Below are 25064 nucleotides of genomic sequence, written 5' to 3' on the forward strand. Positions count from 1 at the left end.
GACTCAAGACAAAACTGAAACTAGACAAATGTAGACTAGAGAAATAGTACACCTAGTGTGCACTTATTTCCAACACCCTCCTTAAGTGGACACTAGGAGGAAGACAGAAAGACAAGACTAGAAGACAGACATAAAGACCTATAGACTGAGAGACAAGACATAAGACATAAGACATGACAGACAAAGATCCTGAGACACCCCTCCTCAAGTGATATCCTCATATGGGTCCACAAGGGTAGGTACAAGAGTGGATCATAGACAGACAGAGAGAGAGACAATCAGCTAGTAGAGTGGTCCCACAGAGAGAGAGACTGTCAGATAGACATGAGAGAGTCTGACAGATAGAAGATAAATGGGGACATAGACAGAAAATGCCAAGAGAATGTGGGTAGCTAATCCACAAAAGAGAGGCATATAGACTGATAGACAGAGTGTCAGATACATGTGACTGTAAGATCACACAAGATAGACACATAGACAGAGAGACTGACTGATTGTAGATAGACAGAGAGATGGACCTTGACTGATAATCCCTCCTCAAGGGCAATCCTCCTGCTAGAGTGAGTAATGCAGGGGTGCCTCTTGGATAGGGACAAAGATAAGTCCATGTAGACAAATAGTCATGACATTACCCCATGATCTACATCATTGGTGTAGCATGAAAGCATAGACAATTATGAGAGAGATGGGAAGGTCTTACCAAATTTGGCAGTGTCTAATCCCGTACAAGATAGAGAAGTAAATGAAATTCAGAACTGAGATTTTTGATTTTTCAAGAAATAGAGAGTAGACTGAAAATACTTCTTAGATGGAGAGTGCCTTGAGCTGCTGCTGTAGAGGTTGCTGGAGTAGAAGATGGAGACATGGAAGTTGGAGTGGAGGCCGGAGGAGAAGATGATGAGGCACAAACTGACTGAACAGCAGCACCCGGCCTGGTATAGAAAGCAGCTCCACGAACACGCAGCAACGAGAGAATGGCGGGGCAGACAGGAGCGGCCAGAGACTGAGGAGACAAGCGGGCAGTTCTAGCAGGAGATGGCGGGGCAGATGCAGCGCAGGCCTTGCTGGAGATGAAGAGGTAGAGGCGTAGAAGGGGGTGCGGTCCAGGGGAAGATGGCGCAAATTTGCAGCAGGCTGGAGCTGAATCGTGGCGACAGAAATATGGCGGGGCAGAGATTGCGCAGGAGCAGGAGCAGCACGAACTGCAGCTGAAGAGGTGCGGCCAGATATAGAGGCCAACAGGAGCAGCCGGTGGGCAGAAACAGAAAATGGCGCGCAGATTTTTGGGGCAGATGTCGGAGAAGGATAGCGGGACAAAGGTAGAGGATATCTGGGAGAGGTAAACTGAAAGGAGAAGATGGAGATGACGCAGCTATGGTTGTAGCAGACTGAGGGGAGAGAAGAGGGATCTTCATGGCTTTGATACCATGTTAGAAATCTAGCATGGTATCATACTAAACTAAAACATGAGGAAGACTGCAAAGGAATGAAGCAAAACTGAGAGATACTTTCCATTGATGTGACCCCTGAATAAATAGGGCCAAGTACAAGACCATGAGCGAGAGTGCTTATGGGATAAATGTAGAGGTGCCACATGGCACACACTCAAGACTCAAGACAAAACTGAAACTAGACAAATGTAGACTAGAGAAATAGTACACCTAGTGTGCACTTATTTTCAACATGTTCAGCTGCAGATTGTGCACCCTCTGGAAAGTGCTCTGATGCAAGCTGCTCTTCTACACCAGCACTTGTTCCTACTGCCTTCACTTCCTTCTCATCCCTCAAATACCTTGCCAACTGCAATGCAGGCATCTCTACCTCCTCATCCGAATCCTCATCGCTGATGAGGAACGCAAAAGTGGCGAGCCACGAGAGGAACCTAGTTCCTAAATTGCTCCCCAACCTCTTCACCTCCTGCTTATTGAAGGTATAGTAAGCTCCTGCGGGGATGCAGATGTCAATGAAGCATTCAAGGCGCTGGATGTAGGGGCGGGCATATTTGAATGTACTTAAGCAGCTCAACAGGCACCCATCGATCATTGGGGCAATGGGGAAAGGAGATGGAGTGGGGAGCCAAGTATTGCTCCATGTATGCAATCTGCGTCTCATAATGTTGGGACGCAAGAGCGAGCGACTTTTCAAAGTCGACTTCACGAGAGAACATGACAAAGAGCTCGCTCTTGCCTGCCCACGGGGTGGTGGAGAGGAACTCACAGAAGTTGTCAAAGTGGATAGCCATGTGAATGCAAAGAGATAGTGTGAGCTCGTGCTTGGTTTCTATCGCGTGAAAATGAGAAAGAAGGCACCTTTGGCTATTTATAGTTAAAATTTAAAGTTTGGCCTTTTCACACTAGACCGCTAGACAAAAATTACAGTTTGCAAAAATATTAAGATTTCAATTAAATAAAGATTGGTTAAAAAAGAGCATGCTACAAAATTACAAGCATGTCATCTAATCTAAAATTGTTATAATGTCTTCATTTTTTGCTCCTCTTGTGACATTTACTTCATGTTGATCTCTATCTCCTTGTTGACTTGAAAGCTTGTCATTGCCTTCACCTCGATCCTGAAACTCTTGTCCCTCATGTGCATCAAAACAGAGGCTATTTTCCCATATACTCAGTTTATCTTCAAGCTCTTCCACATGCCTACTATGTGTTGGTAGGGCTATGCACCTTGCTGCTGAAAATTCAAGGTCCCCCATTTGCCATGATTCTGAGACCATGGTTGTTCCCTCCTTACGCTTCCCAATCTGTAAAAATATAAAAAGTGGCACAATAACCAGAAAGTGTAAGGGTTAATTCTAGACATGTAGTGGAATCAGATATACCTTTCTTCTCATCAACTTGAAACTTGACTCTTCCACATTGTCAAAGTCCATGATACTAAAGTGTTGACGCAAGTTCGCTAGGCTCCAATGCTTGCTTGCTACCACTCGCTCAATCCATCCATTTTGCATCATCACAGCTACCTCAATAGGCATAATTTCTTCTTCTGAGGCTTGAAGTGGATCCACGTCCCGTGCTTTTGCATCCATCTTTGGTAGTACAGACGCATGTACAAAATAGAGCGTGTCTTCAAGAACCTGAAAGACTCTGTAGAATCTACTACATTGCACTTATACACATCACCTTGATGTGACCTCTCATTAACCTCCCAACCCTCTCCTAGTAATCCTTGAATGATGTCAGACCGTACCTCCTTACAAATATACATTGTTTTTGTTTGGTGCATTGGTATGGAATTGAACATGTGCACAAAAACATGTAAAGGACAAAACCAATTTAGCCCTATTGACCTAGATGCCTTTGAAAACTTGAGTGATGTCTTGATATCACTTACCATCTTAAACTTTAAGCATAAGATGGTCCAAGCATCAGGTTTGGGCCATTCGGGATTGTTAAGAGGGGGGTTGGGGAGCTCTTCTAGCTTGCCAAATAAACCTGGTTTTTTATCTATAAAATATGAGTGAGAAAAGAAAAAGATATTGTTCTGTACAAGATCACTTGGGCTTTGAGATACAAACATTGCCTCTCCAATGGATGCATGCATACCATAGAAAACTCCAGTGAGGCTTTGGAGTGGTTGTTCCTCAACATAATTAGAGGGAAAAATATCTGCAGAGAGACATAAGAAAATGGAGAATCATAAGAAAAGTTGAAACAAAAAATCCAATATTAGCATGTTGTTAAAGCTGTGTTTATGTTACACTGACAATTTGAAGGAAACCTTGGTCGTTGGCCTTGAATGTACAGGTCATGTTGCACTATGGCAACCAGTCCTTTCTTCTTAGTATGCTTGAAGTCTTGTAGCCGCCCCTTCCAATGATGTAGCATATTCCCCAGTTGACGCACTCGATGTGGTCCCTTAGAGCTTGGCTGCATGTAGACCCAAGCCCCAACCCTGAATCTTGTTGGAGCCCAAACTCTCTTGTGTTATGCAGCACAAGCTCTTCCACCTTCTCCCTAGGTCTTCTCACATTACTCGAAGAGGCCATGGTGGTAAGAAAAGAGAAGAAGGGAAAAGAAAAGCTTGTTTTACAACAGAGGAGTGGAGAGAAGAGAAAGTTCAAGGTTTTCAGTGCAGTAATGGAAAGCTTAAAAGAGGGTTAGAGTTTGAGAATAGGCTTCTTGAACCTAGAGTAGACTAAAGAGGGATAGAGTTTCTGCACAGCAATGGAGAGGAAGGGAGCTTAAGAGAGAAAGAAAGAAAGAAAGAAAGATTTTATTAACGTCTTCCAAAAGACCGAACTCGGCCTATGAGACAAATCGGTGTACGTGTATGGGATATCCTCTGTCATCCCAACAAAATGAAAAAGTACTGAACTAAAAAGCTGAATCTGGGTGTGCAATAAGTACAATGAGTGGGGGAGGGGATGGAGCTCTACTACTAGGAGAATGCAAAGCTATATGCATGGTGTATACAATCATGATATGCAACCTAGCTAGCGCCATCCTGTACCATACTGGGGGTATAAAATGGTATACATCAATGAAGGGGATGTCCACAGCTCCCTGAAGAACATGCCTGGGTCTGCTCTGAAGCGAGCGAGTCGCTCCGCACCCTCTCTGTGAAACTGAGCTCTAATCTTTGTCATCTCTCTCTGGTATAGGCGTGGTGTCCGAAAGCCAGGTGTCCTCTGTCTCCTGCGGGCTCTGAGTGTCTCTGCTCTCTGGAGAGTAATTCCCTGTCGTGTAGGCGCTGGGAGTGGGATGGATCTCTGAAAAAATGTAGTCATCTGTGTTTGTTGTCCCCCCTCTGGAGCTGTCTGAGCCTGTTATGATGTCTCTCTGTGACGCTGTATGTCTAGAATGAATCTCCCCAGTATGCGCTAGTCTGTTGCCTCAAAGATCTAGTGGCTCTCTGAACAAAATGGGATCTCTCTCTCTCATGGCTGTATATGCTCTGCATCTGCATACATAATGCTCCTCACTCTCCACCTCCTCTTTGCACAATCTGCATACCCTCTCCTCTCGGGGGATCCGTGCTGCTCTGCCAGTCTCGATCTCCAATCGATGTGATGAAACTCTAAGTTGACCAATAGCCACTCGGGAGCCATGTGGTGAAAAGCCCTCCATGTATCTAGGCCTCTCTATAAATCCATCATCAGTGATACTCATGAAGTGATCTCTGTAGTATAGTATCTTCGGTGGAAGAGGCTGTGTAGGCGATATCCATGTCTCTCGTGTATAGAGCTGCCATAGGTCCTGTCTCAATACTCTGTTCCTCTCACTATGAGAGAGACGGATATGTGGTGCATCCCTGTCATACTGGAATGGTGGTAGATGATCCATGTCTAGGCCATGCTGTGAGAACCAATGTGTGACCTGTGCATACCATGATCCTCTGTCTCCTGCCTCAGCCAGCTGTCTAGATGCCTCAAAAGCTCTGTATGACAATGTGTCCTGTGGTATCTCTCTGAATCTGTCTAGCAAGCATATAGTCCCTTCCTCTTGCTTGCATCATCCTCTTCTACGCAGCAAATTTATGAGCGATTGGAACCATGGTATTTTCTTCTCCTTCACTCCTATTATGGGGCTTTTATGGCAGCATAGTGCCTTGATTGTTTGAGATATCCCTAATTTTTGGCTTGAGATCTCCCTTTTTTTAATTTCATTTCACTTAATCGAAGTCTCTTTTCTGAAAAAAAAGTGTTCCATTTCCGTTCCCATTTCTGTTTCCATTTTCCCATTCCCCTGTTTCCCCTAACTATGATCGCAGCACTCAAAATATCTCCAGCAGTTATGGCACAATTCTATTCTTATTTTCGCGAACACAATGCTTATGTAATCAATTGGAACTTTTTCTAGATGAGCAAGAAATGAAGTAACAGGGAATAAGCTAGGAGAATACTTGAAAACACAAGGATGGGCAGGCTTAGTGTCTTTTTATTAGTCTCCATGGATAAGAGTTGTCTATAGAACATCATCTTGGACTAACGACTCATATACTACAACAGTGTCAAGCTTCTTATAACTGGGCCGGAAGACGAACAAAATAGTAGGATACCTTTCGCTGCACCCATTAAAGAATTTTCTCATCCAAGCATGGGTCTTACGAGAATGGATTTGTTGGATTATGTGAAAGAAGACTTTACAAAGGGACCAGTTATTTCAGAAATTGACAGCACCACAGCCGATGATTTTTTCTGCAATAATCAGTCTTTTGCAAATAAGCATATGTTCTCTATTGAAGACCCCACATCACCTGAAGAAACACATGAAGAGGAGATCATAGACCTTGAGGACTTACCATACATCTATAAGGATTACAATGATTTCACTGAGGAACTATTAACAGCGGAAAACCTCTCGGAATCATGTGTATCTCCAAATGGTCAAGTCAATTGCGCATGTGAAGACATCAATGTTCAATCAAATCCTTCACCCTCTTGCACCTGCAGTGAGGGAGGGTGGCCTGGTAGTCAAGGTTGTCCCTTTGCAACAAAATCAGGGCCTTGTGGTGGCTATCAGTCAATTGGCTTAGACTCTACTGCAGCATCACCTTCTCCAGATCAGAATCCTATCCTCAGAGAAGAAGCATCAAATGCTGTCATACCCATTCCCACATCAAATGCTGTCATATCCATTCCCACAGGACTGCATAAACAATCTCCACAATTGAAGAAAGTCAGCCGGCTAAGAACAGTACACTATGTGTAAGTTGGACTTTTATAAATTGAATTCGCAAGAGTTATAGGAAAGATTTGTTTTACTGCTTAGTGATGTATGTTTGTGTTACCTTTTAAATGAGATTTGTTGCATATATTCAAAAGTCTGGATGTGTTTATTTTCTTACTTAAGTAATTTGTATGTGTTCTTTTCAGCTATGAGCTTCCTGATACACACCCACTACTAGAGAAGGTACAAGGAAAAAAATATACCCTTGAATAACAGCTTTTACCAATTTTAGCAGACATGTAGCAAATTGTCCCTAGCCTTTTCTGAATGATCTTAAATATTTTCCATGGACAGGCTGAACCCCGACAAAAGGACGATCCTTCTTCATATTTGCTTGCAATTTGGAGCCCAGGTTCGTTCTCTTTTATTTTTCCAAGTGTCAGTTTATGACATTGGACTTCCTTGATGCAATGTTTATTTAAGATTGGCAACGGATTATGCATCTCTATTTCACTGTTCTAGCGCATTTTCAGCAGGTCCACTCAAAGTCCCTTTTTTTTAACTCACTAGTCTAAACAACAGCCATGTATGGAGCATCTTTCTGGGAATTTGACCTCACATCATCAGTTGGAGCTCAATAGAAAGAATGCAGGTCAGGAAGGCAGTTTTGCAAAAATGGCCAGGCTTTGACCTCATTTATGCATTGACTTTGCAGGGAGGAGATAGTTGTTGGTATGGCAAAGCATCAAGATGTACATCATCACATGACACCGTACCTCCAATATCAGGGGCAGACATACACAGAACGAAACCATGAACTGCAGTGTCATTAGAGACGACATTAGGCACATGCATGCATCAATACAAATAGAGACCCTACCTAGAATGAGCCTGTATGTAACGCATCTGCATAAGAAGTGCATTGATGCAGGCAACAGGCTGGGCAGCAGTGTGGGCTTCATCCAGCATGGGGATCCAGGCTGCCCAAGAGAACACAAATGCCATACGGGCAGGTTGGGCAGGCCAGGCCAGGTCAAGCAGCAACTGATCAGCAGCCTGGGGCCTTATAATTAAAGAACCCACAAACCTCCACTTATTCATCAAGGTACTCTGGAACTTTCCAGCCACAGGAAGCCATGATCAAGCGATTGGGAGAGCTGGGAAGCACGAACATTTGCACAGGACCAGCCAGGTTACTGTAACTGGGGTTGAAATTAGCCAAAGTTTGATGAACCATTTGTACTCCAAAACATTTAGTTTCACATATTATAAGCATTAATACAATTTGGCAAAGGATTACTTGTGAATAATTGTGTGTTTTGCAAGTCTTATGTTGTATATATCTATATTTGTTCACACATTTATTGCAGGATGTCTCTCACTCTGATTATACACCCCTCAGACAGAGGATTGACACTAGTTGGGAGATTGTTGCTAGTATTACAACATGGCAGATCTGGAGGGCTAGATGCACGGAGGCTATTGAGGGTGTCGAGATTTTTAGGTCTCAGTGCATTAGTACTATATGGGGTGATATCATCCATACTCTCAAGGCTACTTGGGCTCGTATTCAGGGGTCCTCTCATTCTACGCAGGCAAAGTGTTATATTTATGAGGGAGTGGGACCATGGCATTTTCTTTTCCTCTAGTCCCACAAGTCTCTCATGGCATCACGATGCTCCTCAGTGGTTGAAATCACCTTACACATGTGGAGGTGCTTGGTAAAAGGATACCTTGCAGTTGTTTTTTTGCTAGATTTGGTGCTGATGAGGCATGGCCAAAATGTTAGCCTCAGAAGTGGACGCAAATTGGTTGCTCAAGGCAGCCAGCATATCGGATGAGACTTGATTGGGTCTTTTCAGCTCTTTGGGGACGATTCATATGGACACTCTACAACAACAGAGGAGGACAACTTACATCTTAGTGGGGGAGAACGAGACGCACCTTCGTAACCAAGGCACCCTGCAGCATCTTGGATGAGACTTGATTGGGTCTTGTCACCTCGGGACAAGATAATTCATATGGACACCATACAACTAAGGACACCTGACATTGTAGTGGGTAGTATGTGGCGCACCTGCACAACCAAGGCACATTGCAATAGCCTATTGACACAGCAACAAGCCGGACAACAATGTGGGCTCCAATGTGAGCAGGTAGGCCACTCAAGATGTTGGTACGTCTAGGTCAATCCTTACCATGAATATATTTTCTTATAAAGGTTTTTGGACCTTAGTGTGCAAATGGGTATTAGGATAAGGTGAAAGCCAAACAAAAATAGATATAATGTCCAAATTAGCATGCACGGAGTCGTTCTTGTAAAGGCGAGAAGATGAGGAAAAGGTGACCTTTCTAAGATCTATATAATGATGTAACCTCTTGCATTCAATAATAGAAGGTAATTTTTGTCTATTCTTGGGTTGTCTCTCACGTTTTTGAAAATGAAGGCCATTAAGCACGAAGTGTGATTAGGAATAGGATTTGTGTAATCACTCATTAATCTCCAACCAATTTTCAACAATTGGTATTAGAGCAGGTTATCTGCAGGGAATCTGTTTTTCTTTCAACCTTAGTTAATTTCTTTTGGCTAGAGTTTCACCAATAGGTAGCACTCCAAGCAAGCATCACCAAAGGAAAACTCTCTGCTTTAACGGCAATTTATTGGTCCAACTATTTTGGAGATTTTGTTTCTACCACTTGGTTGTCTTATCTGTATTCCAATGCCTTTTCGAATGAGGAGCAATCCATGGCTTGGGAATAATCAATCTGTATATTCGGACAGCGGTGAGCTAAGAGTCGTGACATAGGTACTTAGGGAAAACCAAGTTCATATCTTTGCAACATCTAGTCTAACAATCTGTTGTTTTGAATGACAGGTGGAATCACTTCAAATTGCTGCCACAAAGCTCTAATTTTTTGCCAGATAGGCTTGTAATGCATGCCAAAATTCCATATTGTTTGCGCTTGTGGGAATGTAAGTATTCTGCCATCCAAAGAGACAACATCCTGGAATAGATGTATATTTTTAGTGGAAAGAAAATAGGCTTTGAAGACATACTATGTCTGGCTTCATTCTATGTACATAGTCCCAAACCAACTTCCATTTATTCAAGTTGTTTAAACCTTGCACATAATATGACATGCATTTGAGAGGTGCCTTCATGATCGATTTATTGAGAGGTGCAAGCCATATCAACGTCTGCTTGCATATTTTACTGCATATTCTGTTGAGTTTGCATTCCGCCTTAAACTACTACAGCCCAAAGCTTTCCTATATCAACTAGTTCTAGCAAACATATGAGGTGGCTGCCTTGCTCTTGCTCTTGCTCTTATTTGCACACCTGTGTTAGCAACATGCATTGTATTTGTTGTTTTAGGTGGAGTAGGCTGTGCCTTACCTATTGATGTTTCTACAATCAGAGCTGGCGGAATAGAATCAATTGGAGGCTGCAACGTAAGAGTGGACAATTAGAGGCCAAATGTCCAAACTTTTGACAAGTGAAGCATGGTCCTTCAAATACTCCTCATTTTAGTTCATAATATTTTTCTCCCATATAGACATCATCAACCTTCATTGTATTGGATGTCTATCAATATCCCATGAGATACAAAATCTATTTCTAGTACCCAATATACGTGGGGGACGGATGACAGTGCCCAACATCCGAGCCAATCCTGGCAATGCATTAGAGAAATCTAATGGGAAATTAACCACCTCAACCCATACCGGGCATTGATGCTTTAAGAGGGCCTGATAGTCTTTCGTGGGAGTCCATGGAAGGGCATGCACCATATGACAGCCATAGAAGAGTGGCGATTTTTCTAACAATTTCTGCTTGTAGCACCACTTCACAAAACCACACGCAACGGGTTTTGACATGCCAAAAGGGTACACATGTGACCATTACACGTGTGCAGAAGTGGGTTTTCACCTAGACTGCCTCACGTCCTACTCTGCCCTAGCCTTTGCTTACGCTCTTGCCATCGTCGCCTCTTCTGCCTTCGTCCCTGCCCTCAGCTTTGCTTCTGCCCTCCGCCTCCTCCCTTTTCCCTAGCCTCGGTTCTGCCCTCTGCATCCTCCTCTGCCCTCACCTCTGTCCCCACCTCCTCCTCTGCTCTCGTTTCTGCCCTCACCGCTTGTTTTGCCGTTGCTACTGCCCCCACCTCTTCCTTAGCCTTCTCTTTTGCTCCCTGCCTCCTCTTACCTCCCTCCGCTTCTTGCCTATGGTTCCCCCCCCCCCCCCCAGTCTCATTGTGGTTCCCTACTCTTCCTCGGTCTTAATTGAAGCTCTTAGCTTTCATAGGGACATCTTTTGGCTAGGTTATAGAGGTACCGGCCCTTCCGGACTCTCCCGCCTCAGCTTCTGTTTTGCTGTCATCACCGCTTTAGATGGTGTACCCCGGGTTTTTGTGCTTGTTCCTAATGCATTGATTATTGACAATCATATCATGCTTCAAGGCCTAACGGCTCTCATTTCCGTCAGAGGATGAAGATTGCAGGTAGCCTTGACCAATGTCGGATTTATCGTTGACAAGGCCACATTGCTAGAGATTGTCCTAGATTGAGAGGCCACTCTAGGAGGCGGCGTGGTCTTACCTAGTAGATGCCTCTTGCAGCTGCCCAGACAATAGTTGCCCCTGTGCCCCCTATAGACCCCACAACGTCGGGTTGTGGTTAGAGATGGCAGGCACTCTCGGACCCCCGTACCTGCCCCTTTACCCATATCCTTAGATGAGCACCCCAACCCTTTTGCATCTCTTGCCTTAGAGGATGTGGATCCTTCTTTGGAGGATGAGGCTCTGTAGGCATAGGATTTGGATCCCTCGTAGGAGGATGTAGCATTACAGATACAAGATGATTGCACCCTCAATGATGACGCTGCGCAGTCGCATTATCATGGTACCTCTCCAATTTTGAGGACCAACCCTTGCTTTTCCGCGGAGTGGGAACGAGAGGTAAGGTTTTCATCGTCAAATTTTCCCTCCCTTACCTATGTGAGACGAACTTCCGTCTCTAAAGGGGGTCCTTCATCGACCACGAGATCTGGTCGTTCCTACTTTGAATCCTTACGAGGATTGTCTCATGGAACATTCAGGGTCTTGGGGGTTTTTGTCCCGTTAGCGAAAACAGATTATCAAGACTCAGCTTCACAGTGGAGTTACACAGGTGGATGCTAGCTATTGGTACCAAAGGTGGTGTTTGTATTTCTGTTTCGGCTGTGGCTTTTTTTTTTTCCAGAAAGGAGACTTCTATTTATTAAGTATGAAAAAATTTTACAAAATGGAGATTTCACACCAAGAAAGGTGGAGATCTCAACCAATCAAGAGCCCTGTGCTGCCAATAGGGTCCCGAATGAGAGGACGTGAAAAAGATACCAATGTCCCACTCTCTCATAAACTGGCCGCGCTTGCTCTCCGCAGCCCTCGAAGATCCTTGGATTCTGGCCCAGGTAGCCATGATGGTGTGAATAATATCACTCCAAATCCTGCAAAGACATTGAGAAACAAGAACGGGAGTACCCTCAATGGCCTCGGTGCATCTAGCCTTCCAGATATTCCAGGCTGAGATGCTAGCAATAATCTCCTAAGAACTGTCTAACCTCTGTGCTGGAGGGACAAAGTGTGAAAGGCAAATCCTGAAGACAACACTGCCGAGCAACTCCTTGCCTAACCATAATTGCCAAGCTCGTGTCAGTCTCCTCGAATCTCAGCTGAGGCCCAGACTGTGTCAACCAAATGATAGAACCAAAAGAAATGATAGCATCCCTCTTAATCCTACCAAAGAGGTGTGCAATCGCAAACCAAATCCTCTGTGCTTCCCTGCATTCCCATTGCCTTGCATCATTGGACATGATGTCATTTTACCTGTGAGAGTGGAGTGGATTCTTCTTATGCATGCTATTACACGCATTGGTATTCTTAACCTCTATGCTCCTAACCACAGAGGTGAGAGGATTTCCTTTTGAAAATCTCTCACTACGTTGATGCCTCAGGCTGACCATTGGATTATTGGTGGAGATTTTAACATGGTTGAGATGCCAATGGATAAAATTGGTGGCATGAGGGCTTGGTGCATCCTCTTGAGAGAGCATCTTGGGAGAGGTTTATACTCTCCATTCATGGCAGGGACTGTTGGCATGAGAATGACATTCCAAGGAGACCATCCACTCTTCTTTACTCATGGTCTAATAGGGGAAGGCATGCAGGATGGATTTATGCACAGTTAGACGAGTTTTATGTGGATGATTGGGTGCTTGATAGAAGGGACCATTTTATTGCAGCATGCACTTTAAAATCGGATCATTATCCAGTGGTTTTATGCATTAGAGATTTGAGTTGCCATGGATCAGCACCTTATGTAAGCATCCCTGATCATTTGTTCTCAAATGTAGAGCTATCATGTCCGATGCTTGATATTTGGAGATCTCATGATTTCTCGTGGGCCTTGCAAAGTCTGGCGTTTGCTCTCCATGATGTTAGTGACTTTTATCACATGTGCGCCATTTCTAATAGGCAAGGGGCCTTGGACTTAGAAAGGGCTATTAGATGTAGACTGGCTACCTTACAGAGAGAGCATGAGAAACATTCTCATGCTCACTAGGTTGTAGACTCTTTATGTACTGTTAGGGCAGAGCTTCATCAGTCTCTTGAGCAGTGTGCGGAGTACCGCTACCATGCCCACGCTTATGTTTAGACAAATTGCCACTGATTTCTATCGCCAATTTCTTAGTGCTGAGCCTCATTCTGATTTAGACATAGGGCGCAGAGGAAGGTTTGGAATACATTGCCACATTTGATTACCGAGGAGATGTGTGGCGTTCTTGATGCCTCTTTTTCTATGAAGGAGTTCAGTCATGCTCTTCATGCCTCATCTCATGGTAAGTGTCTAGGGGAGGATGTTATTTCCCTTGGTTTTTTTATTACTTTTTGGGATGAGATTAGGGCAGAGATCAGAGTGGCTCTCTAGGAGATGTGGGACAAAGGTTCTATGCCTTCTTCACTCATTGAGGGGCTTATTTTCCTTATCCCTAAGAGTGGGGATAAGACCATGATTGGACAGTGGAGACCTATCACCTTACTTGGGATTGCATATAAGATACTTGCGAAGCAAGTGAGCATTAGATTGCAGCCAATTTTGTAGGATTGTAGCCACCAAGGGTGCCCACACGGACTGTCCACCCCACAGGGATTGTCTACCGCAACAGTGGCACCAAGCATTGGGATCATCCGTAGCATTGAAGGATCCAACGGCACCGACTGACACTCCAACATCATCTCTAGAGATAGGAGATTCTACCAAAGGCTGTGCTACCCCCTCATGGCATCCACCAAAGATAAGAGATGCCACCGACTGAATCTTAGGTATATATGGTCCCTCGACTCATCGTGAAGGACATTCAACATTGCTCATTCTTCATCTCTCACTCATGTTGAAAGGCTGTGCTACCCCCTCATGGCATCCACCAAAGATAAGAGATGCCACCGACTGAATCTTAGGTATATATGGTCCCTCGACTCATCGTGAAGGACATTCAACATTGCTCATTCTTCATCTCTCACTCATGTTCTTGGAGGACATATTTCCAGGAGGACATCCTTATCTTGCATTCTTATCTCACCTTGGAGGACATCCTTTATGCTCATCCTTCATACCACTTGTACGCTGTGTTTTGTCATTAGCTTGAGCTGTGTCGTTCTCTTCACTGTGACCTCTGCCGAGTGTGCACGGTACAGTGAAGGACATGTATCAATGTTCTCTGAGTAGTGCAAGTGTTCTAGTTCCTTCTACAGTCTCGTCTCTTCTTGTGTTGTGTTTCGCTACATAGTGTCTTCTATGTTGTGTCGTAAGCATCGAGGACTCCGGACATACTGTCCAGAGAAGAGCCATCACCTAGTGTTCTGGGCAACGAGCCTTGCTACAGGTACACTAAAATTTGGCATGCTTGGTGGGACTGTCGAAATTGGGAGTCCTGATAGCTCACCCCTTCTTCACGTTGCGTCCTCTTTCCGTGTTGCATCCTCTCTGCATGCCCAATACACACTCCCGTGGAAGTCCAGTCAACCCATCCAAACATCCTCTCTCAATACATTGCTACAGTTGGAAGAGGTTCAACTACGTGCCACCCAGGGAACCTCCTCCACCTCTTCCTATGGTAGCTAACCTTGGTAACCCCACCCTTGGCAACGCGGGAGGCCAAGCCAACCCTCTTGGTCCAGCCAATCCTCTTACCGCGCAGAACCCCTTTCCACGGTGCTGGGCCGAGTCAACGTCAAGCTTCCCACCTTGAAAGGATCATCCACTGAGGAGGACCACATCCGACGGTTCATCTCCATTTGTAAGAGCTGAGGCCTTGAGTGGGAGGATGTCTTCTCGGTGCTCTTTCCATCAACTCTCTAAGGTTCTGCAAACAAGTGGTTTAGTCAGCTTTCAATCAACCACTTTATAGAGTGGACCACTCTGAAGGATACCTTCCTGTGGACCTTCTGTCTTGGTAACTATGAGGACCGCATTCTCCAAGAGCTAGGCAAGATCCAACCCCTACTAGGGGAGAGAGTGTCAGAACTCATGACACGGACCACAGCGCTAGTGGCTCGCTTACTGACTTACCCTGGTGACTTCATGGTGCATTAGTTGGTGACACAAGCCTTACCGAGATCCACCCAGTAGAAGATTCGGGAGAGTCGGTCCACACCACCAACATTATTGGAATTCCAGGAGCTAGCCTCCCAACTTGAAAATGCACGACTCATGTTGACCGTGATGTCGGCTCTGAACATCCAACAGTGACACAATTGGATGACCCAGTGGCTCAGCTGAAGCGGGAGATGGAGGCACTCAAAGTGAGCTAGAAACCTCCTAGCAGAAAAAGTATCTTGCTTCAGCTCAAAAGGGAGATTGAAGAATTAAAGACCCAGCACGAAGCCAAGAAGGGGTTGTGGTGTGCTATATATGCCAGTCACTTGGACACACCGTCCAAGAATGCCCAAAAAGGAAGTACTACTCCTTTTGTGAAAAAGGAGGACATGAAGATAAAGATTACTACTACCTCAAGGGGTTCCGTCAACTTCATAAACTACACACTCCTCATCCTGCCGCAGTAGTTCCCAACCTTGCCTATTATACCACAACTGCCATTGCCGTTTCACAACCCTTCAATGCTGTGACACCTCCTCCTTTCCCACCCACTTCCTAGGTGACCTACCTTCCACCACTCATCCCTACTCCTCCTGCACCAACCACCGTGGCCGTCGGCCACTCGGTGCATCTCATTACATGCAATGGTTAGGATGGGAGAGATGTGCATATACAGTTCTTGCTTGGAAGACCTTCAAGAGTCTTCTGGTGGATCAGAGAGCTACATCCATTCAGCATCTTAGGGGCTCTTGCATACGTATTGATTAGATTGATGCGCATGAGTGGCTCTCTAGGATCTTTCATGGAGATTATCATCCGAGATGGGTGGGAGTTTTTCCTAGGATAGGTGTACCTCTGCAAGTCATTGCTCTCCCCTAGGCCAAGAGGCTATAGATTGCATCATCTATTCTATCATGCTTGGATGGAGATTGAGGAGATGTAGCATGGAGGGGATCATCCCAGACACCAGGCTTAGTCCAGTGAGGATTGTTGGTCGTTCGGGGAAGAACTAGTTCATTGATCCTTCTCCTCAGAAAGTGACTCATGGCTCTTGGTGTTTGTGGTTGTCCTATCAGATATCTTGAGCAGGATCAAGGTGAGTGGGAGTGGATTGATGCCTTTGATCCATTGAAAAGCCATCCCTTTTTCAGTTTCACTGTTCAGAATGCTAGGCTTCTTATCATTTGACAGATACATAGGGTCCCTACTCTCATGCCACATTTGGAAATTTATGACATCACTCCAGTAATACAACGCACATATTGGCATAGGCTTTGGCATTCATACAAAAGGAGCCAGATCTCTCATTTCTTTTGGTTATTTTTACATGGTGGTCTCCCCACCAATCAGTGGAGATCGGTTTTCGATGTAGCACCTACCTGCCCGAGATGTGCGGAAAATTCAAGGCTGTACGACATTGTTTATGGGGATGCAACACTGCACAACATATTTGGGGTTCTATAGCCCAACTTGAGTGGCTGCGCCATGTATGTTACTTGGGGGGCAGTTGCCTGGCTTTCCCAGTCTTGTACACAGCTTTTCTTCGAAGGTAGTGATATAGACATTTGCTATTTTCATTTGTAGAGGTATTGTCCAATATGGTTTGTTGGAGGATGTCCCTCTCTCACATTATACACCTCCCATCCCCATACAGAGGATTGACACCTATTGGGAGATTGTTGCCAATATTACAGCATGATAGATGTGGAGAGCTAGATGCACGGAGGCAATTGAGGGTGTCCAGATTTTTGAGTCTCAGTGCATTAGTACTATATGGGGTGATATCATCCATACTCTCATGGGTACACGGGCTCATATTCAAGGGTTCTCTCGTTCTGCGCAAGCAAAGCGCGTTGTATTCATGTGGGAGTGGGACCATGGCATTTTCTTTTCCTCTAGTTCCACACGTCTTTCATGGCACCATGATGCTCCTCAGCGGTTGAGATCACCTTACATATTGGGGTGATCATATTTTGGCTTATAGCCATGATTGTTGTATGCTTTTCTCATCCTTAATAGAAGTCTCTTCTTTGGGGAAAAAAAAACCACGCGCAGCATAATAAACCCCATCAACATAGCATTGATCAAGCAAGTTCTTAGCCCATTGAGCAACACCATTTGCGCTAGGCATTTTCCTAGGAAAAAAAAGGGGGCAAAAAAGACCACACATTTTGAGAATTTTTTAACTTTTGGAAATATAGTTTGCACATAAATTTTGTATTTCAAAGTGGGTATAGGTTTATCCCACGCAATCTTATTTCCTTGAAATCCTTATGCAATACATCAAACAGGTACTGCGCATTAGGATTATCATGGTTCACAATTGCCCCAATGCTTTGCGTCTCTTGGGATCCATTCCCTTCGTAACCTTATCTCCAGGATGGGAGTAAACTGCATGTTGCTGTGAATCCATATCGAAACAGAGCAGGATCTCACGTACACACACACACACACACACACACACACACAAGCCTAGAGGCTGAGCAGAAGCAAAGGCAACTAGGAACAAGACACAAGCGAGAGGCAGCACGTGGAAAGGGAACATAAGGAAAAGGTGACAGCCAGCAGGAAAAGCAAGAACATGCAACGACAAAAAGAAGAGGCAACAGCACACTGCAGAAACAAACGACGGCCAACTGCAAGAAGAGGTGACTGCCGTGATAGTAGCAGGAACCAGCAACGCCCAACAAGAGATTTAACAGATGCCCATAGCGAGTATTGAATGTTGTCTTCGGGATATCCTGTTCCTTGATTCTAATCTGGTAGTACCCGGATTTGAGACCATTACACAAGAACCACACACACCCCCGACAGCAGCATGGATAGGGTGCGCAGGGCTCACCTACCCACACCTTCGGAAGCAAGGCTCAGAGGCTGGTGAACAGACTTGCAGACGAGCTCTCCTGCAAAGCGACCACACACAACAATTGCATTATATGTGTAACTATATTCACACATTTATTGCACTAGCAGTGTTTCACTATATCAGCCTGTATAAACATGGGTTCCTTAAAGGACTGGCAGCTGATTTCATTTAGATACAAGGATACATGTCACATGCACTTCAAATCTCAATGGGTGGAATTGGAGTGTCATCACAAAGATTCCACATTGAGGTGGACAGAGGGATCACATCCACACAAGAAAACTGAGAGCTGTGAGTCTGCGAGTCACGCATGCATTTGGCACTCTACAAGGTGGATTAGGAGAGTGATTGGCCATTGTAAGAGGAATCAGTGCTGGAAGGCATTGACCTAAAAGAATGAACAGGCTGGGAGAAACAGGAGTAATGTACAGCATACAATTAATTGCTTGACACCAAATCAGGAAGAGTTCAGCACGATGTACAAACCATTTAAGCGCTATTGGGTAGTCCTGCTCAGCGGCCTGACACACGGCTAGTGCTGGGCACTGTGAAAAGAGGGTTCTTTCCCATTTGAAGCTCCCTACAGGAGGCCAACCAGCAGGCCAGGCCTGACAATCCTATTAGTATCTTGCTTCATATAGCATCTTTCCCCTGCTCCTATGGACAATGCATGTTTCCTCAGGGTGGTACAATCCTTTCCTTGGAGTGCAATCAATGTGAAACTCCCCGTACTCATTGTTGACTCTGTGTCCATCTGATCTGCTTACATTAGAGCCTTTGGATCTCACACACTGGAGGCCTAGCCTATAGTCATGTTTGCATGACTCTCGAGGAGTGATGCATGTGCTCGAGAGTCATGCATGTGCACACATGCAAGGGACTTGCATGATCATTAGAAACTGTTGATTCCCAACACACCCATTAGGTTTATCATCAGGAATAATGATCAAGTAATCAGTAAAGGGACAAAATTGGAGAGCTTTGGCACATCTAGACTTTTGAGAACATATCAAGCACAAGAAAGTTCAGAAATTAAATGATCACATCATCATGTATAAATTCCTCAATTCTATTCATTAGCTTCGTAAATGTTAACATTTTTAAAACACAGGTATTCGAGTCCATTATTTTCAATCACAATGTTGTTCACATTATGACTCTACTTTTTCTAAGTGCAGGCGAAATTCCAGAGTCTAAACGAGAAATCCAGGAGCTTTCCAATTCATGCCCATGCTCAGATGGCAATGCCAATCAGACTGTCGCAGGCACTTTATTAGTAAGATAATTAAATTTCTTTGCAAAGATAATTCTTTCTGTTCATGGGTTCCACTTGGTTGACGTGCATTCCTATGTACGATATTGCTACAAGTAACTTGGTGTCAGTAGGCATACTTGGACGTCGTCAAAACTGTTGGGATTCTAACTCATGTCTTATGCACACAGATTCCATGTAGAACTGCAATGCAGGGAATATTCCCATTGAATGGGACTTATTTTCAAGTGAATGAGGTATTATTTCAATTGTCCATAATGAAAACTACCATAACTTCAATTCTGTACCAGTTAACTTCAATTCTGTACTATTTTGCAAACCAATCAATGGCTCATATTGACTATTTCGATAGCTTCAGTTCTGCACTACCTTGCAAGTAAGTCTTGTTTGTTGCAAGCCCCCACCCTTTTAGTGGGGCTGTCGCTCTTGTAGCTTCCACTCCCTTCTTGCTACTACAACCATCCACTTCCCCCGTCTTCCTTGCTTCTCCTCTTGTTTGCAGCTCCCTACTTTGCCCTCTTTCTGCATCTCTCAATCTTTCACTTTTTCAAAGCAAAGGGGTAGTCCCTGTACAGACTCACATCGTCTTCCTTGCAAGTAAGTCTTGTTTGTTGCAAGCCCCCACCCTTTTAGTGGGGCTGTCGCTCTTGTAGCTTCCACTCCCTTCTTGCTACTACAACCATCCACTTCCCCCGTCTTCCTTGCTTCTCCTCTTGTTTGCAGCTCCCTACTTTGCCCTCTTTCTGCATCTCTCAATCTTTCACTTTTTCAAAGCAAAGGGGTAGTCCCTGTACAGACTCACATTTTGTGAATGTTGCCATGTATTCCTTTGCAGGTATTTGCAGACCATGAGAGCAGCCTAGAGCCTTTCCAAGTTCCTTGCTCTCTCATTTGGGAACTACAGAGGCGTTATGTATATTTTGGCACATCTGTGACCAATATTTTTAAAGGTGTGGTTCTTCACCTGCTTAACCCTTTTCAAGCTCCTACAATCTCTCGTTTGGGAACAAAAACCGCACTATTGCCACACAGCGCCTAATTTTGTGAAAGCACCTTCAAATCAAAGATCTTCACATGGTTATTTACCTGTGATGTGCAGAATTTACAACTGATGAGATAAAAGACTGTTTCTCCAGGGGTAAGTAAAGTTCCTATCTCATTCTTGTTAGCTTTAGCATAGACTTGAAATTTTGCAAATGGCATACCTTTCGTTTACGAGCATAATTGTTGTTCAAATCTCTTTTTGGAAACATTTTTGGTCCAAAGACCTTCCAAAATATGTTTTTGTGAAGTAGTAAACACCCTCAACCTTTGTTTCTCACACTGAGATCCTCCTGTCTAGAGCTGTGTTTGGATGCTTTCTTCCGATTGCAAAAAAGTGTCCCTTTACTACAATGCTATGCACATGCATCACCACACTATTCAAATCAGGCCAACAACGCTTGCTTGTCTCTTCCCCTTGGTTCGGATTGCTCTTCATCCAGGTTCAAGTCGGCCTTTTTCTTCGATTAGCATCATGGCTAATCAATCTCCCTCGGGCGGGTAAACCATTGTTTTTTCCGAAGCCGAGCTCGCGGTCCTCTACGCTGAAATCGAGAAAGACTCCAAAACAAGCCTCTTTGCCAGAATCTTTGGATCTCACCCTTCCCGTCTCCAGGCTCAAGATTGGGTCCTGGTGGCTTTGCCCTCCGACCTCGCCTCACACTTTCGAGATGTCAGGTTGCTTGGAAGAGGTTTCTTCCAAGTGAATTTTGATTCTGAGGACGCAGCCTCAGAGGTTTTGAAGGGCGGCCCTTTGCCATTGGGCCCAAGAGATCGTGAACCAAAAGGTAGGGAGATGTCAACAATTCGGGGGCACTATGCCTGCCATAAAAGCCCTGTAGGAGTGGAGAAGAAAGAAAATACCATGGTTCCACTCTCTCATAACTCTGCTGCGTTTTGTTTGGGCAGCTCTAGAAGATCCCTGTATACAGGCCCACGTGGCCAAAAGAGTATGAACGATGTTACTCCATATATTGCCAATACACTGGGTTTCATAAACATGAATACCCTCAAAAGCCTCTGAGCATCTTGTCTTCCAGATATGCCATGCCATGATACTAGCAATAATCTCCCATGTGGCGTCAATACTTAGCGGAGGTGGTGTGTATTGTAAATGGGGAATATCCTAAAGCAAACATCTTTGAGCTCTGCTCCTATGGACAAGTATAACAGGATATCCTCGCTAGCCCTCAAAAAGAAGTTGTGGGCCACTATGGACGAGTATAACAGGATATCCTCCCTTGCCCTCAAAAAGAAGTTGTGGGCCAGATTGAGTCAACCATGCAATAGCACCCTAAGTAATATAGATAGGATCACTCCTCTGTGCTCCTCCGCACTGTGGAAAGGGGTTCCATGCCAGGAAGATTGGCTGGACCAGGAGGGTTGGCTTGGCCTCCAGCATTGTTACTGAAGGTGGGATTACTAAGGTTGGCTGCCATAGGGAAGGATGGAAGGGGATCCCTAGGTGGTTCGTAGTCGAACCTCTTCTGACTATAGTACCGTATTGAGAGAGGACTCTTACATGGGCTGACCGGACTACCATGGGAGCGTGTTTTGCGGATACAGAGGACACAGAGATTAGGGTGAGCTAATAGGACTCAAGGGTCCCACCGGGCCTGCCAAATTTTAGTGTACATGTAGCAGGGTTAGCTGCCTGGCACGCTACGAGAGTGGTGGTTCTACTGTGAACAGTATGTCCTAGAGTCCTTAGCTCACACACAACACAACAACACTTGAGCAGACTTGAACGTAGAGATAGAAAAAATGTGAAGAAGACTGAATCACTTGTATTACTTCCACATGCTGTTACAACTCCTCACTGTGCACTGTGCACTGTGCACACCGCAGTGGTCACAGTGAGATGGAAACCCACAGGACAGAATGACAGTGACTACAGAACTCAATGAATGAATGAAATAATGATGATGACGAGGATGAGACGAAGGCGAGTAGCATGAAGATCTGGATCGCACTCCCTCAGGTTCCTTTGATGCGTCTTAAATGCTCTGGTGGGTCTCACTACCGGAGGATGCCATTTGTGAGAATCCTCTATCTTTGGTCCAAGGTGCATCGGTGGGGAAGATGCCAATTGGTGGTTGAGGAGGAAGATGCCATTCAGCATGCGGTGCCTTCAATGACGCGTGAGCCTTCCACTTTTGGAGGTTCTTGGGGATCTGTTCCAGTCTAGCGGGATGGTCTAGTTGGATTAGTCCAATGAGGATGTCCTGGATCATGGACTAGTCCAATGAGGATGGTCCAGGCTGCAACAGTCACCTTGTGGGCACCCTTGGTGGCTACAGTCACTGTGCACACCTCTCCCAGCCTGGCCACTGCATATTCCCTGCTGCACCAAGGGGTCTGCCAAGTTCATCTCTGATAAAAACGTTCCACGCAATGGGCTTCCTATAAACCTTGTGTAATGAGCTTGGGGGTCTATGACGTAAAATTATCCGCATTATGTGCCAAGCCCGGATTATGGAAGAAACTAGTGGGGAGGATGAGGGGGGCCCGAACTGTACTGTTCCAGTTGGGGACCATTGCGTGGAGCATTTCATTGGATCATCCCGAGCGTGGAGCATTCCATTGATGTCTTAGTTTGTTCATCTATACATTGTGTTGTGAGTATTTAGGACTCTGGATATACTCTCCAGAGGAGAATCACTACTTTAATATGCCGGGAAACCAACCGTGTTAGAGGTACATTGAACATTTGGCACGCTTGGTGGGACACTCAAAACTTGGAGTCCTATTAGCTCACCTCTTGTCTGTATCTCATGATTTCTCGCAGGCCTTGCAAAGCTTGGCCTCTGCTCTCTGTGATGTTAGTGACTTTTATCACACATGTGTCCTCTCTAAGAGGCAAGAGGCCTTCGATTTACAAAGGGCTATTAGACGTAGACTGGCTGCCTTAAAGAAAGAGTACGAGAAACATCCTCATGAGCTGCGTGCGGAGTACCGTTACCATGCCTAGGAATCCTTTTGGACCTAGATGGGTCGCAGATGCAACAAACATTTCTTTTCTACTCCTCATACTCAATGGGGTTGTTGATTCTTTATGTACTATTAAGGCAGAGCTTCATCACTCTCTTGAGCAGCATGCGGAGTACCGTTACCATGCCTAGGAATCCTTTTGGACCTAGATGGGTGGTAGATGCAATAAACATTTCTTTTCTACTCATGGCCCATCTCATGCCAGAGATAGTGTCAAGTAGTTGCAGGATTCACATGGCACTTTTCATTGAGATCCTCTTATAGTTAGATAGACTGCCACTGATATCTATCACTAGCTTCTTAGTGGTGAGCCTCACTCTGACTTGAGACATAGGGCACAGAGGAAGGCTTGGAATGCATTGCCACATTTGATTACTGAGGAGATGTGTGCTGTTTTGGATGCCCCTTTTTCTATGCAGGAGTTTAGTCATGCTCTTCATGCCTTACCTCATGGTAAGTGTCCAGGGGAGGATGGCCTCTCCCCTATTTTTTTCATTACTTTTTGGGATGAGATTAGGGCTGAGATCACATTGGTTCTCTATATCCCTAAGAGTGGGGATAAGACATTGATTGGCCAGTGGAGACTATCACCTTACTTGGGACTGCATATAAGATTCTTGCCAAGGTAGTGAGCATTAGATTGCAGCCAATTTTGTCGGATGTCATTCATGATACTCAGAATGGATTTTTACATGGAAGGAGCATCTTTGATAACTTTTTCTCGTTTTGGGGACCGTAGAATGGACCAAAGCGAGTAATCAGCCCTTAGCCATTTCGCTCTTGGATTTTGAGAAGGCCTATGATAGAGTGGATTGGGACTTCCATGAGGGTACTCTTAGCCATATGGGTTTCTCTCAGAGATGAATCAAGGGAGATTTATGCATGTATCATGATGTCCACAGTAGTGTGCTGGTTGCGGTGATAGAGGAGAACAGTTTCAGATCTCTCGCTTAGTATGACAGGGTTGCCCTTTAGCCCCATTATTATATGTCATAGTTGTAGAGGCCATGAGAATCTTCCTCTGCTCCACTGCTGGTATTTTTGGATTGAGGTTGCCTCTTTGTAGTCAAGAAGAGCTGGTTGACTCTGAGTTAGTTGATGCCATAACCATGTTCTTGGAGGCCTGACACATATGCTTATGTTCCTTCCGGATAGCACTAGAAGAGTTTTGTTTGGCAGTAGGGGCACTCATTAATTGGCACAAATATGTTGGTTTTTAGATTAGCGACTCACCGAGAGTTGCTTGGGGTGCAGAGCTTGGGTTGACTTGGAAAAGTAGAGGATGCACTACTAGATATTTGGGAGGCCAGGTTGGGGTTGAGATTTCTCCTGCACAACAATTTGCTTCGGTACTTATGAGTATCTAGAAGAAGCTTCTTCATTGGTGCTCCTGGAGATTAGATTTAGCCTCCAGAGCTTTGGTGGCTAATTAGGTATTGCTTGCCTCGGCTTGGTTTATTCCCTCTTATTGATGCTTCTCTCGTGCGTGCATTGGTCAATTGTGGATATTGATCCGCAATTTGCTTTGGTCGGGTTTGGATGGCACCAAAGACTTATGCCAGGGTAGCTTTGCTCACAGTTATTTAGCTCAAACGAGAGGGGGGGCTGAATATTATTGATCTGGATGTTCAGTGC

At 44.8% G+C, this 25064-nt stretch overlaps 1 protein-coding gene across 10 annotated transcripts in view; it reads left to right on the forward strand.

Annotated features, from left to right (window-relative positions):
* Window positions 1-25064, forward strand: part of LOC147641200 (DNA glycosylase/AP lyase ROS1-like) — a 92908-nt gene that overhangs the window by 31618 nt on the left and 36226 nt on the right. For 5 of the 10 annotated variants that reach the window (XM_086818995.1, XM_086818986.1, XM_086819004.1 and 2 more), the window contains 7 exons: window positions 5963-6661; window positions 6830-6866; window positions 6978-7035; window positions 19303-19400; window positions 19568-19633; window positions 20233-20347; window positions 20497-20535. In XM_086818995.1, the coding sequence (XP_086675121.1) occupies window positions 5963-6661; window positions 6830-6866; window positions 6978-7035; window positions 19303-19400; window positions 19568-19633; window positions 20233-20347; window positions 20497-20535 (1112 nt within the window). Of the gene's footprint in view, window positions 1-5962; window positions 6662-6829; window positions 6867-6977; window positions 7036-7338; window positions 7917-7993; window positions 8776-9499; window positions 9598-19302; window positions 19401-19567; window positions 19634-20232; window positions 20348-20496; window positions 20536-25064 lie in introns of those variants that run through there. The other 5 variants (XM_086819039.1, XR_015269040.1, XM_086819017.1 and 2 more) reach the window with 5 other exon arrangements.

This window comes from Cibotium barometz, chromosome 2 (genome assembly GCF_041138505.1).
Source record: "Cibotium barometz isolate CiBa-2024 chromosome 2, ASM4113850v1, whole genome shotgun sequence".
Taxonomy (NCBI): domain Eukaryota; kingdom Viridiplantae; phylum Streptophyta; class Polypodiopsida; order Cyatheales; family Cibotiaceae; genus Cibotium; species Cibotium barometz.